The sequence below is a fragment of the Calypte anna genome, chromosome 17 (genome assembly GCF_003957555.1).
Source record: "Calypte anna isolate BGI_N300 chromosome 17, bCalAnn1_v1.p, whole genome shotgun sequence".
Taxonomy (NCBI): Eukaryota; Metazoa; Chordata; class Aves; order Apodiformes; family Trochilidae; genus Calypte; species Calypte anna.
Window position 1 is genome coordinate 1,760,264 of NC_044262.1, and position 12,521 is coordinate 1,772,784.

The window sequence follows — 12,521 nt, forward strand, 5'->3', positions numbered from 1 at the left end:
TTCTCCCAGTCATTGTTCCAGAGGCGGAAAAACATGCTGGAAGAGTTTTCTCCTTTTTTATTTGATGTTCTTTGCTTGTCTCTGCAAAGCCATTTAGATAAGGGGATTTATCAAGCTTGAACTAATTAACCCTGGATGCAGGAAGTCAGAGTGGAGTGTTCCAGCTGTGAAATCCTCAGACTTACCCTGAAGCACACATGGGCCTGAAGGAATTTCACATCTCTTTTCCCTTATCAGCAAATCACTGTGCTGAGCTTTTGCTGTTGCCTTGCTGGACTTTTGCTGCTGTGCCACCAGGGTGGTTTTTTGGCAGGGCTGCTCAGTAACCCAGCAGTGTTGTGGGCAGCACTGGGTGCCTCTGCTGCCCTTTCGAGGTTCCTGTTGAAGTTTTTTTCCTATATTGAGAAAGAGAGTTGATTTTGAAAGAAATCCAGTAATTTTGCCCATAGGAGGATGCTTTAGAAGTTGTTGCCAATCACTTTCTCAGTGCAGAACTGGCAGCTGAAGAGTGACTTCACAAAAAAAGGGAGGGAAGTGGCTACCTGAAAGGTCAAAATAGGGAAAAAAATTATGGCTGCACAGGGAGTTGGTGCCTTCAGAGCCTTCTGCCCCTCGTTTCATGTTGCCATAGGTCCAGTGACTGTTAAGAGAAGAGCTATCCAAGACCAAATCTGAAAATCTTGGTTTGTTTTTTTTTTGTGTGTTCCCTTCCTGTGCTCAGTGGTGTCAGACTGCCTGGGAAGTGCAGCAGGACTCAGATCCCAAATATGTCCTGCCAGGGTTAAAGAGTGATCCAGAGAGAGATGAAACTCTGATCCAAAAGGGAGACCTCCGTGACACACATCTGGAAACAGTGAACAATACAAAAGCTTTCAACTTAATCCAAGCCAGAGAAGAGAAATAACCTCGTGCCTACCTCAAAGTGCCAATCTCTTGTCAGCACTGGGGGAGCTGGAGTGCTGATTCACATGGGAATCCTCCTCCTGTCAGGCTGTAAAACTATTTCCCTCCTACAGCAGGGACTGAAGAGGTGGGAGGGAGAGATGTCATTGAATCATATGAAGATCAGTCACACTTTCATCCTTGTGAAGAATTACAGCTCCAGATTTCATATCTCCTGTTGGCATCAAACCATTTGAAAGTGTCTCTCAGTCTGTTGGGAAGGTCAGAAGTGTGGGTAATTAGTCCCCTGATAATTCAGCAGACCTTTCCCTTGAAGGACAAGACCTCTGATAAAAGCACATGATTGCAAGGCAGATGATGAACTCGGATGGTGATGTTCTCTGCAGCCTGCAGAGGATGCATCATTTCTGTGTGTCTGCTCTCAGGCTGCTGGGAGAATAACAGAGTCTTATCTTGAAGGAGTGGAGTCAGCATCCTTCTGTTAACATCTGTGAAGTCTGCAGACCTATTTCATGGTGCATTTTTTTGGCCAGAATTACGTGCTTAGGTTATTTTTGCCTTTCTCCCCTGTGTGTTGCTGGGTGAGCAGAGCTGCTTGCTTCTTTGTGAACCAGACTGGGGAAGCAGAAATAGTGTGAGTTAAGAGAGGGGAAAAAAAAAAAGATAGGAATGCTTTTGATCCAATTATTTCAAGGTGGATTGGATCCCTGGGCCATCTGCAGGGCAGATGCTCAAGTAGCTGGTTCCAGCAGATGTGAGGCAAGGCATTGGCAGGGAGGGGACACAGAGTAAGTGACACCTTGGGCTGCTATCACTGTCAAGAGGATGTTGTTGAACCAGGCCCAGGTGCTCTTGGCCTTGTGTGGGTTGACTCTGGAGAGAAAGGCTCCATATCCCCAGTTCATGCTCTCTCTGCTTTCACTGAAAGGAAAGCTTGAAGCCAGAGGAACTTCAGTCCATGCTCATTATGATTTTTACTGTTTTTTCCAGATTGCCCGACAGGAAGGAAGAGTCATTTTAACCTCTGGACTCCCATATCGGACTGTAAGTGTTCAGAGCTTCTGGCATTTTTCTGGCATTGTATCATTGCGTGGTCTGAGCTGTGAAGTCTAGAGAAGATGTGAAAAGTCAGATGAAAGAAAAGTCAGATGTGAATGCAATAGCTGGCTTGGCTTTTTCATGTTTTCTACTCTAAAAACAACATGAAGGGTCTTGACAGGCTGCTGTTCTCAATGACCAAAGCTCAGGGTGAAATTTTGTTTCTGTACACAGTCCTGCATCAGCAGGGAGAGCAATTACACTGCTTGGGGGACAGGAGGTGGAAATCAAGCCAAGCAATCCAGAACAAAGTGTTTCTGTTTGGCCTCACTGGCAGGTGGAAGGCAGCTCAGTTCCCATGTTTTTTGTCACAAAGCTTGGTGCTTGCTGGCTGGCTCCACACTGACATACACTGACATTTCAATACTTAAAGACATTTCTTCAGTCTTGGAAGGGAGGGGATGGCAGCCACCAAGCACTGGGTCCTGATAGAAGCTGTAGAGGTTTTGTGTTCCTACTGATATGAAAGAAACCAAAGCAAAAACCAACCTTACCCTCAGCACCAGATGTTCAGAGCCCTTCATGGGATACACTTCAAACTGGAGTGTTATTTGGAATATACTGAACCTGCCAAGCCAGTAGGTGCAGTGTTATGATGCCTGCTGCATGTCCTTGACACTTTATTGCTCCACAAAACATCATTTGGAAGAGAGAAACTGTTCTGGAACAGAAACGAGCCACAGTGCAGAATTTCTTTGTTACAAACTATTAATAGAAAACTTCCCAACTCCTCAAGTACCTAATTGGACTATTTGCAGAATGTAGGTTGCTGATTTCCTACCTAATAGCTGAGCATTGAAGAAAACTCCCCCCACTCTAAAACACAAGTGCAGCCATGCCATGGTGCAGGTTCCTCATCCAGGTTCCTTGGTTCCAGGTTCCTTGAGCCTGCAGCTGATGCAATAGGCATCCAGCATCCAGCAGAATCTTACTTGGCAAAGCTTTGACTTCAAAGTACTGTGGAAGAATTGCAAAAGGAAAAGAGCTGCTTCCCAGTGTGCAGCACTGTCCTGGGAAATGTCTGGTTCCCTTTGTGTCCTTGCCTTTGTCTGCCCTTGACAAGGCCAGGATGGCTCTGCCAGGCTCCTTCCTAGGTGTGGAGTTGATCCCATCCCACTGTGAGTACTCAGCATGTTCATCAAGAAGTGTCTGCAGCTTCCCAGTGCTTGTTCCCAGCTACCAATGTTTCTGCTGAATGCATAACAAACATCCAGGGACTACATCAACCACTTCAAATTTCTTGACCATCCGTCAGCTCCATGTGGAACAGTGTATAAAAACTGTCATTTCCATCATTCTGCTTTTGCATGCTGTTTGTGATCTGGCCAGGTTTCATGTGAAAACTTGTATTAATTCAGTTTCCTCTCATTACCTCTGTCAGCACCACACTACCAAATTATAAGTAGAAGGGGATTTTGGCAATAATTTTTCATGTATATACACATATAAAACCTGCAGTGTTTCAGTAGCCTCAGAGCTATTGCACCAGTAGCTAAATTTTAATTTATTAATTGTCTTTGTTAGATCAAAATTTAAACTGTAAGCACACACCAAGTCCTGATATTATTTTGAGTTCAAACCAAACCAAGTATACTGGAAAAACAACATGGACCAAGATGCATCGAGTGCCTCACTTCTCTTTTTGGTTTCTGATTATCTTTTGAAGCTGCAGTCCCAAGTAGCAGAAGGAAGGTGTTTCTCTGTCAACTGCTCAGAAAAGGCAAAAGAACAGGCCCTTCAGGTTCTGAAGCACTTCAACGTTCAGGTGTCCCTGGCAGACATCTTCAGCCGCTGCCAGGTAGGAGGAGTTTGGGTTAAATTTCATCTTCCTCGTGGGGTCGTGCCCAGCAGCCACGGGTCCTGCACGTTTTGGGTCATGCATTGTGTCTCCTGCTTAGTTCCCAAGATTTCTGCTTGAGCTCTGGCAACAGCTTGCAAAGCTGTGAGGAGTTCAGAGTGTGTGAACATCCCTTAGAAGTGCTGCTGACTAAGTCAGAAGAGCAGAGGCACCCCCTCTGCAGCTTTGGGAGAAACTCAGCTGTTTTTCTGATTTTTGGTACTTGGCGTGTGTTTTGGCATTGACTATCATGGTTATATTCTCTTTGTTGCTGTGTTCTGTCTAGGACACATGCTGGTTTAATTGCAAACCATGTTTAATTATGGCTCTGTGATTCTGATAACACTTAATTACTTTAATAGGAGGAATTTTTTAGGGCTGTATTTATTTTTTTCCAGAAGCTATTAGGTTAATTCATGTCCGTGCTAGTTGATGACTCCTGATTGTGTTTGGCACTGGATATCTGTGGATTGTTATTAAGAAGAAATTTTAATTGTGTTAGCTCAAATCTCCATCTCTTCCAATTTCACCCTTGTATTTGTTAGGGTAACACGCTGAAACCTATCCCTTCAAAAATGGTAATGTAAACCACCTTGCGACTTCAGCAGCTCTCAGCTTATCATTGTTTAAAAAAAGGAAAAGAAGAAACTGCAAATCTGGCTATAAATTAGGAATAAACAGGCCAGCTGAACTCTGCAGTGAAGTCTGGCTCGGTGCCTTTTGGTAGAGCTCACGGGGTCTCTTGGCTGGGTGGAACTGCACGAGTGCTTGGGAATAGCAGTGACTTCTGGGCAGACACACCAGAGAGCAGTTTCTAGACCTCTGCTTGTATCTGGTGTTGGTTGTTGAAACTGTATCTGTAATTTACAGAGAAAATGAGAGTTGTCCAGCTGTGCAGGTTGTCTGTAGGAGGAGAATGACGTAACACCATGCAGACTGGGTCGACAAAATATGGGTTGATCTCACTTCAGGATAAATGTACATTTTCAGCTATATTACATCCAGTCTTGTGGTTTTGTTGTTTTGAGAACAGAACAGTTTTTATATAGTAAGGAGCATGCTGGCCTCTTTGCCATTTAAAAAAAAAAAAATCCTTAAAAAACCTGGTGGATTCTCTGATTCCCTGAGATCCCATAAAACAGCAGTGTTCTTCCTGATGGCTGATGAAATACCAGCAGAATGAGCACACAGAAGAAACCAAGCTGCAGAAATCTGTGGTGTTTGTAATGACTGCAGGAGTCTGGGGCATACGATACAAAATGACCCCTTGCCCAGGAGCTGGAGGCTGGGCCTGTTTAACTACATGGCTTTTTAGTACGTGCTGTCTTAGTTTACAGTATAAATAGGGGTAATCAATCTGGCTAGGAATATATACTAAGTGTTCTCTTACTTCCAGGAGAAATGCCTTCCCTGTAAATTGTGGTGGTAGAACAGCTGCATGTTTTACACGACGAGGCATGGGAAGATGCTGTTATTTGTCAAGCTGCTCCGTGTTCTGAATCATATATTTACCTACATTTAAAGCTTAGGCATTCTAGAGCTGATTGGGTTCAGCTGTCCTCTGCAGACTGTTGGGAGTTGTGCTGACACGTTGCTGTTCCTCTCCAGGAGGATCCGAGCTCTCCCAGCTGCGAGTGTCCGGCAGCAGCCCCGAGGCTCCCGGGAATGCCGGGGCTGTGGTCAGGACCTCTGTGAGGGGCAGAGGGATGGGAGCACCCTGGGAAGGGGCATAGGGCAGAACTGCTGGCTCTTGGCTGGGAAAAATGGCAATTTCTGCTTTCAGAAGGTTGCTCTGGGGTCACCGGGGCCAGCGGAGACCTCAGCACTTGGTTGGCGAGTTCTCTGGAAAGCATCTTCATTCTCTGCAAACCTAATTGGTCTTAATTAGGGTGGAGGCCAGATCCTGAAACTGCTGAGCTGTGCCTGCCTCTCCTGGTCTGTAACTGGGTGACAGACCTCAGGTCTTCCAAACTGCTTGGATGTCTGCCACCTTCTTGCAGAAATGTGCATTGCTGATGGGTCAGGGAATGTTTGGATGGCATCCTCCAAAAACCCCCAAGTGCTGCTGGGCCAGAGGAGGAGGCTGGAAATGGCCATTCCTAACCTGGGCCACTCTCCTGCTTCTCCCCAGAGCTCTGCTGGTGGGTGTCTGAAGGACAGTCCTGTTGTGCTGGAGATGGATTATCCCCCTGATCATCCATAGCAGATAAGGGTTTTTTCTGGGTGTCACAGGAAGCAATGTGGCATCCTGCCTGCCTCTCCCTGTCTGGTGGAGCCAGGGCTTGTTTTGTCTCTTGGGCTTCTGCTCTGTAAATGATGTGAGTGAATATGTCAGCAAATATTGTTGCTGTAACAATTAATGCGTGTAGTGCAGAGCAGAGGGTAAAAATAGGTCCCAATTCAATGCTGTACCCAAGATTCCTGTAAAATATGTTTCCTCTGTCAGCTCCCTGGGCAGGGATGGACTGTCTCTCTTTTACAGATACAAAGAATGGGTTTGCTTTGTAACCCTGCCAAAATATTGCTTTTTCTTTTGAAACAATGGCAAATAGTGATTACCTCTGTCTGACTTTGAGCAGCAAGTGGATGGAGAATTTCACCCACAGCTTCTTGGCATTTCTGCTTTCTGTTGTGCTGGGCTTTGGCTTGGTTGCTCTGGTTAAAGGCTTCAGAAATGCTGCTGGCTGCATCAGTTGTGGCCTGCCAAGGATGAGCTTCTCATTGCATCTGCCTTCCAAGTGCTGCATCCTAAGGACTTCTGCTTGTGGAGAAGCTGCCTGTGGACAGGAACTTCTGCCAGGCCTGGTGTTGCCTTTGGGAAGAGCACATTAGGGGAGTTGGGTGAAAATAAGATTAATTCTGTCTTCTGTTGACATTGAAAAAAAAACCCAAGAAGCCTTATACTTGATAGCTTTAAAATATTTGAAATGAACCCTTTCCCTCGATTTGAAATGCAACCGTCTTGTCTGTCACCTCTAACACATTTGTATAACTTGTATACAAATACCTCTACTATATACCTCTCTACCTCTAACACTTGTATACAGCTTTTCTTCTTTTCAGGAATCCACAATAGCTCATTCAGAGAGGGGTTATGTGGAGTACATGCTGAAGGTACATGATAAATTCAGCACATTGGTCTCTCACACGGGTCAGGAGGATCTTTGTGGAGTTGCCAGGACCTGTTGTGAGCAGCCTTGGGGTCAGCAAACAAACTGGTTTGAGTGGAAGGTCAGAGATGCTCTGTTCTTTGCAGCTTGAAGGGAGTTATAACACAGAACTTGCATTTAAGAAAGAAAAAACCAAAGTCTGCTAAAGAAAGTGATATAGGGGATAAAACAAGGAGATAAAGAGTGAAGGTTGTTAGCTTTAAATCTTTACAGCACAAGTGTTTGTCACCATGGCTTGAAGGGAAAGCCGTGTTTGGTGTTGTATGGGAGTGCTGGTAAATTACCCTTGCTAAAGAAGAACCTTGTTGTTAAAGGTTTATAACTCTGCTGTAAAATCCTGGCTGGTTTGAGGCTCTGCAGACAGTTTTGGTGCCAGGAGGACCCGTCCATCTTCTGGAAAGCTGACTTGTGCTTTACTTGAGAGCATCATTTCTGCTCATCTCTGAGTCCAAACCTTCTTGTGTACAAGGGAAGGAGTGAGATGGGGGCCTGGGCCCTGCAGTGTGGCTGTGCCACCTCCTTTTCTCCCCTGGGCTTCTCTTTCCTTTCCCACCCTCTGTTTGACTTGACCCTTTAGCCTTTAAGCTGTCCAGGGCAAGGACTCTGTTTGAACAATCCCTAACACAATGGGGGTTTGATCCCAGGTGAGATTTTGTGTCTTTCCTGCAAGGAAAAGTGATTGCAATTATACCCTCTGCAAAAATAAATGTGCAGGGGCAAAAAAAAACCAAAACCAAAACCCAAACCAAACCAGGCTGCAGCTGCACTTTCTGCAGCTGAACAGCCCTGCATTTATTATAGGATTATCTGCAAATCCAAATAGGTTGTCTCTTTCACTTCACTGAATGCTCTGATCCTAAATAAGCAAATTACATCACCTATTCTGATGTCCTGTTTAACTTATGACCTCAGCCTGAGTGCTGCAGGATGTGAGAGATAGCTGCTTTATTTCATTGTCTGGAGATCTGATATCTTCCCCCCCCCCTTCCCTGCTCTTTCAGTTTCAAAGCTGCTCAACCCAGTCTTTTAGAAAGGTGTTAGCATGGGATTAGGAGTAGGCGGAGGGGGGGGGTTGTGGGTAGAGAGGAAACCACCATATTTTTTTTTTTTAAATTAGGTGCAAAAGTGTTCTAACAGTTGCAGCAAATGTTTCAGTTTTTTTGTGGTTAAGGTAACGAATTTCATCACTGCAAAGCTCATCATGTGCAAGCTGATTTACGCAGAGGGAGCCCAGTATGAAGCAATCCATTTAGCAGGGACAAAGAAAAAGGCCTTATGATTAGATGAAAAACCTTCTGCTTGGGGCACTTTGCAAGAACCTTTGAAGCCAGCCTGGGAACTCTGGCAATATTAGTCGATAATTAGTAATATAGATCCCTCAAGCTGTCTTTTAGGTTGAAAATGTGAGTGTCTCTCATGAGCCTCTGTCACACCAATCTGATCAAGCTTTTTTGTTCCTTTTATGTGGATTGCTCCCTCAGTCCGGATGATGATGAGAACTGCCAGACATCATCTTTCTCACTGACTTGTGGGCTGAGCAGCTATCTCCCTGCCCTAGCCTGTCATGGAAGTGGGACCAGTTTTGTTTTGTGGTCACCTTTCCTGGTCTGACCAACAGTCATCTTACTATTTTCAATCTACCACTTGTCCTTCCCCATGAGCAGTAAAAAAACCAGTAAAATCTAAAGGCTCTGTATTTAGTAAAATGTTTCTGCCCTCAGCAGATAGAGAGGGGTTTGTCTCAGGAGCTGCTTAGGACAAGAAGCATCTGCAACCGAAATGGGGCTGTGGGGATCATCAAAGGATTTTGGAAATGTCAGTTCTTGAAGCTCATGTTTTACTTTTTGAGATGCCCTGGCATAACACTGTGTCCCTGTTCACTTCCCTTTGGCCCTGAAATCTGGTTGGTAAGGGCCCTGTCACCATCTCAGTGAAGAATTAAGCAGGGTCATGTGTGCTGGATTTTGTCAGCTTGGGAATGCTGAGAAAGAGAGTACTGTTTTGAAACCCTGTGTGGTTTAATGAAAGGTTCATCCATAGGATGCAATTTGTCAGTGGCTACAGGTCAGGAAAACCTGTGATTAACAGCATCTGTGGTTTCCCCAGATGTGAGGTAGCTGCTTGCTCCTCAACAGCCCTTAACCCAAACCAAAAACTCAGCCCTGTGCCTACCCACTTGGCAGGCTGTGATTTCTTCCTCCAGACTCTGATTGTACAGCACAGAGGGCAAGGCCTTCATCAGCTTTTTGTTTATCCTGGGCTTGGCAATTTAGATGTAATCTGCAACTTGTGCTGCTGAGGCTCTAGCCAGGAAGCACAGATGGTATTATTCTACCTCTACAGACATCGTTGAGGCAGTGAATTGACCTCAGAAGGTGCTGGTCTGAATGTGAGGATTCGGTGGTGAAAGCACCCAACCCTGGTGCTGCCTCCCTCCATCCACAGGGATGCAGCTCTGCTCACTTGGAGAGGCTCTACATGACCATCCTTAAATAGCACCAAGGTTTGCAATTTGATTTATTGTGGCAAGTTGTGCTCCTTTCTGCTTTCCAGCTGAGGGTTTTGCTGATCTCTGAGGCTTTATAAACCATGGAGCCATGGGGAAGCACTGAGCAGGAGGGTGGGCAGCACACTGCCTGTACCAGCTCCACCTTGGGACAGGCTGGGGGGGTCACCAGCACCCCACACGAGTGCATTGGGCACCAATATTCCCAGCCTGTCGCTCTGCTCTCCATGTAAAGCTCAGAGCCCCCCAAAAAAGGGCTTGACTGGGCCTAATTCTCAGCAGCCAGCCTCGGCAGTGCTGCCTGGTTCCCACAGACTGTACACTTCCCTGCCAAGATTTCAGTATCTTCAGAAATTCAGTGGAGCATGAAGGTCACAGCAAGGGAAGAATGACAGCCTGAGACTTTTTTTTTCCCCTTTCACCAGCTCGGAGCAGACTGTTGTCTCTGCAGCATGTTGACTGTTTCCATAGGGTTAGCATGAAGTTTATGTTTTACACAGAGCCCTGGAAGGCAGACCTGGGAATGCAGCAGATCAGCTGTGTTTCTTCCAGGAAGAGTCTCATGTTGCAGATTTTCTTTTTCAGTGCCTGCAAAAGCTTCATTTCCAGTGACATTTCCTTCACGGATCTTTTAGGTTCTTTTTGTGCATGTTTGTGAGAGGCTGTACCCAAGGTTTGTGTATTTATTTCCCTTCTCTTATTTTTGCTTGGGAAGCTGCAGACAGATATTAAACTTCAGGGGGGCAAATGCTCTTAATCTTTCACAGTGCTATATATTACAGTGCTCAAAATGGTGATGCCAAATTAGCCATTAGAGGTCAAACCTCAGCTGACAGCAAATGTTTTCTTTTGAGGAAGCCATCCTTCTGCCTGGGAACCAGTTTTGTTGCCCTGTGCTAAGCATAAGAAAGGTATGACTGTGTTTTTTTCCTGGAGGGCAACACTAGCTGGAAAAATGCTGGGTTTAGCCAGTGGGAACAGCACAAGCAAATGATTGGCAGTGAAAACAGCACTTGTGTTTAGCCTAGCAGAGAAAAGTAGACACTGTAGTGCTGAGTAAATGTCCTTTTATACAGTTCTGTACAAGGTTTTTTCTTCCTCCCGTGGGTTTGGCCAGCTCCTGAAGTGCTGGGATGCAGTGATGCTGGTGCACTGGGAGAAAGTAATGAAAGGTCAGTGGGTGACAGTGATGGAGTGACTGTAAGGAGAGGGAAGAACTCTCTGGAGAAGGCAGTGACACAGCTATAACTCCCATGTGTCCCAAGGAAACCGTCCCCATGTTTTCTCTCAAATGTCATGAGAAAACAAGAGATTTGTAGCCAATTTAAGTTCTGTTGGTTTCCAGTCCCCTGTGCCTCCTGAGGTCAGAGTTCAGTGTGTTGACTGTGTCAAGAAGTCAAAATTCCCATGTTTTATACACTGTGGAGTTTCTCCTCCTTTTTGACATTGGTGCCCTTATAATGCTCTTTGTTTGTGTGTCATGGTAAGGATGGGGTGTCCAGCTCCTGGTGTTTGAATGATTGTATATTTTTACTGGAGGGTTCTCAGGGTGATAATCCTACACATAGACCAGCAGTACAATTAGAGAGTCTCATTATTTGAGAAACTTTGCTCATTAAAAGTTAAATAATGTCAAAACTCTTGTTTTCACAATGGAGTGACCAGCTTCATTAATGGTTCAGGTGAAGTGAATTGCTTTGAACCCATCCAGAAAGCTCCAGGCCTTCATTTTCTCTGTGCAGCTCAAGATGATTGAGTAGAGAATAACAGGAGCCTTTCTCCTGAGCAGCTTGATGTGGGACATATTGTAGCACAGGCAATATCACAGCAAGGTTTTTTCTAAATCCTGGGGTGCATCCTGCACAAAACCCTTATCTTGTTGTTGCAAGTGCAATGAAATCCTGGTACCTGCTTCAGGGGGAATGAACAATTTTGCAGTCATCCAAGATTATTTTTCCCTGGGCAGCTGTTAATCCTGGCAGCAGACTTTTGTTCCTTGGAAGAATGTGTGGTCTCCAGGCATTTTTTAAGCTTTCATTTGAGTCAGCATTGTACAACTGAGCTTCACTGTAGAATTTGCCAGGACTGCAGTTGCAGCATGTAACTTTCTATTGGCATTAAATGAACTGAATATCTTATTCATAGTATTAATTGTATGAGATGACACTGGTGCCAACACTGCCTATCTGTGAATCCCTGTAGGACCCCTGTGGGACAAGATTTCCTTCTTCATCTATTGCTGTGGAGTTGTTTGCAGCTAATGATGAAGATGGCAAGCAATACGTGTAAGGTTTAGGCTTTTCAAGATGACCTTCTCCCCTTAGGTGCATCTGGTCTGAAGTACTTACTTGATGTAAGAAAAGACCATTTGGGTTTGTGTAAACCCTTTCATCCAAGGATTGTACAGTGCTTCAGAAACTGAGACAGGTAAAGCAGTGTCCTGGGGGAAAGAGGAGCAGAAAGCTCTTAAATTAGTTTATCAATTCATATACTGTATTCTTCTTGAAGAAGATTCTATTTTGTGGTTATCTTGATGAAATTAAGCTGTATTGCATGCTGTAAGCCCAAGGTAGGATTTTGCTGAGCTAGGCATGGATGCTGTCATTGGGTCAATCATTTGTTAGAGGCTCAGGATAATTTTTTCTTCTCTCTGCCCCAAGAAGGCAATAGTAAATCTTTGGTAAAGGGAAGGTTTTTATAATGAGCTTATCTGAGAGCGTGATAATCTGGAACAGTCTCCCAACTTTTTCTTCCAGAGGGGAGCCCAGTGCCCTGCAGTTTCCTGACACCAGGAATGAGAACTTGGAGGGAGAAATGACAGCATATAGAATTTTGGCAAAGGTGGAAAATGTAACGTTCAGAGCATGTTTCTTGTGTCTCTTTCTGTTTTCTCTGGACAAGTGGATTTAGATGATCTACCTCTTTTAATTCAAGATGCAGAGTCTCAGCTGATCATCCTTTAATTCAGGGAAGTGCTTGTGAAAGACACAGTGGGAAGCCTGGTTTT

The 12,521-nt window shown here is 44.9% G+C and overlaps 1 protein-coding gene across 7 annotated transcripts in view; it reads left to right on the top strand.

Annotated features, from left to right (window-relative positions):
* Window positions 1–12,521, top strand: part of EXD3 (exonuclease 3'-5' domain containing 3) — a 215,484-nt gene that overhangs the window by 113,781 nt on the left and 89,182 nt on the right. For all 7 annotated transcript variants that reach the window (XM_030461428.1, XM_030461430.1, XM_030461425.1 and 4 more), the window contains 2 exons: window positions 1,894–1,947; window positions 3,668–3,799. In XM_030461428.1, the coding sequence (XP_030317288.1) occupies window positions 1,894–1,947; window positions 3,668–3,799 (186 nt within the window). The remainder of the gene's footprint in view (window positions 1–1,893; window positions 1,948–3,667; window positions 3,800–12,521) is intronic.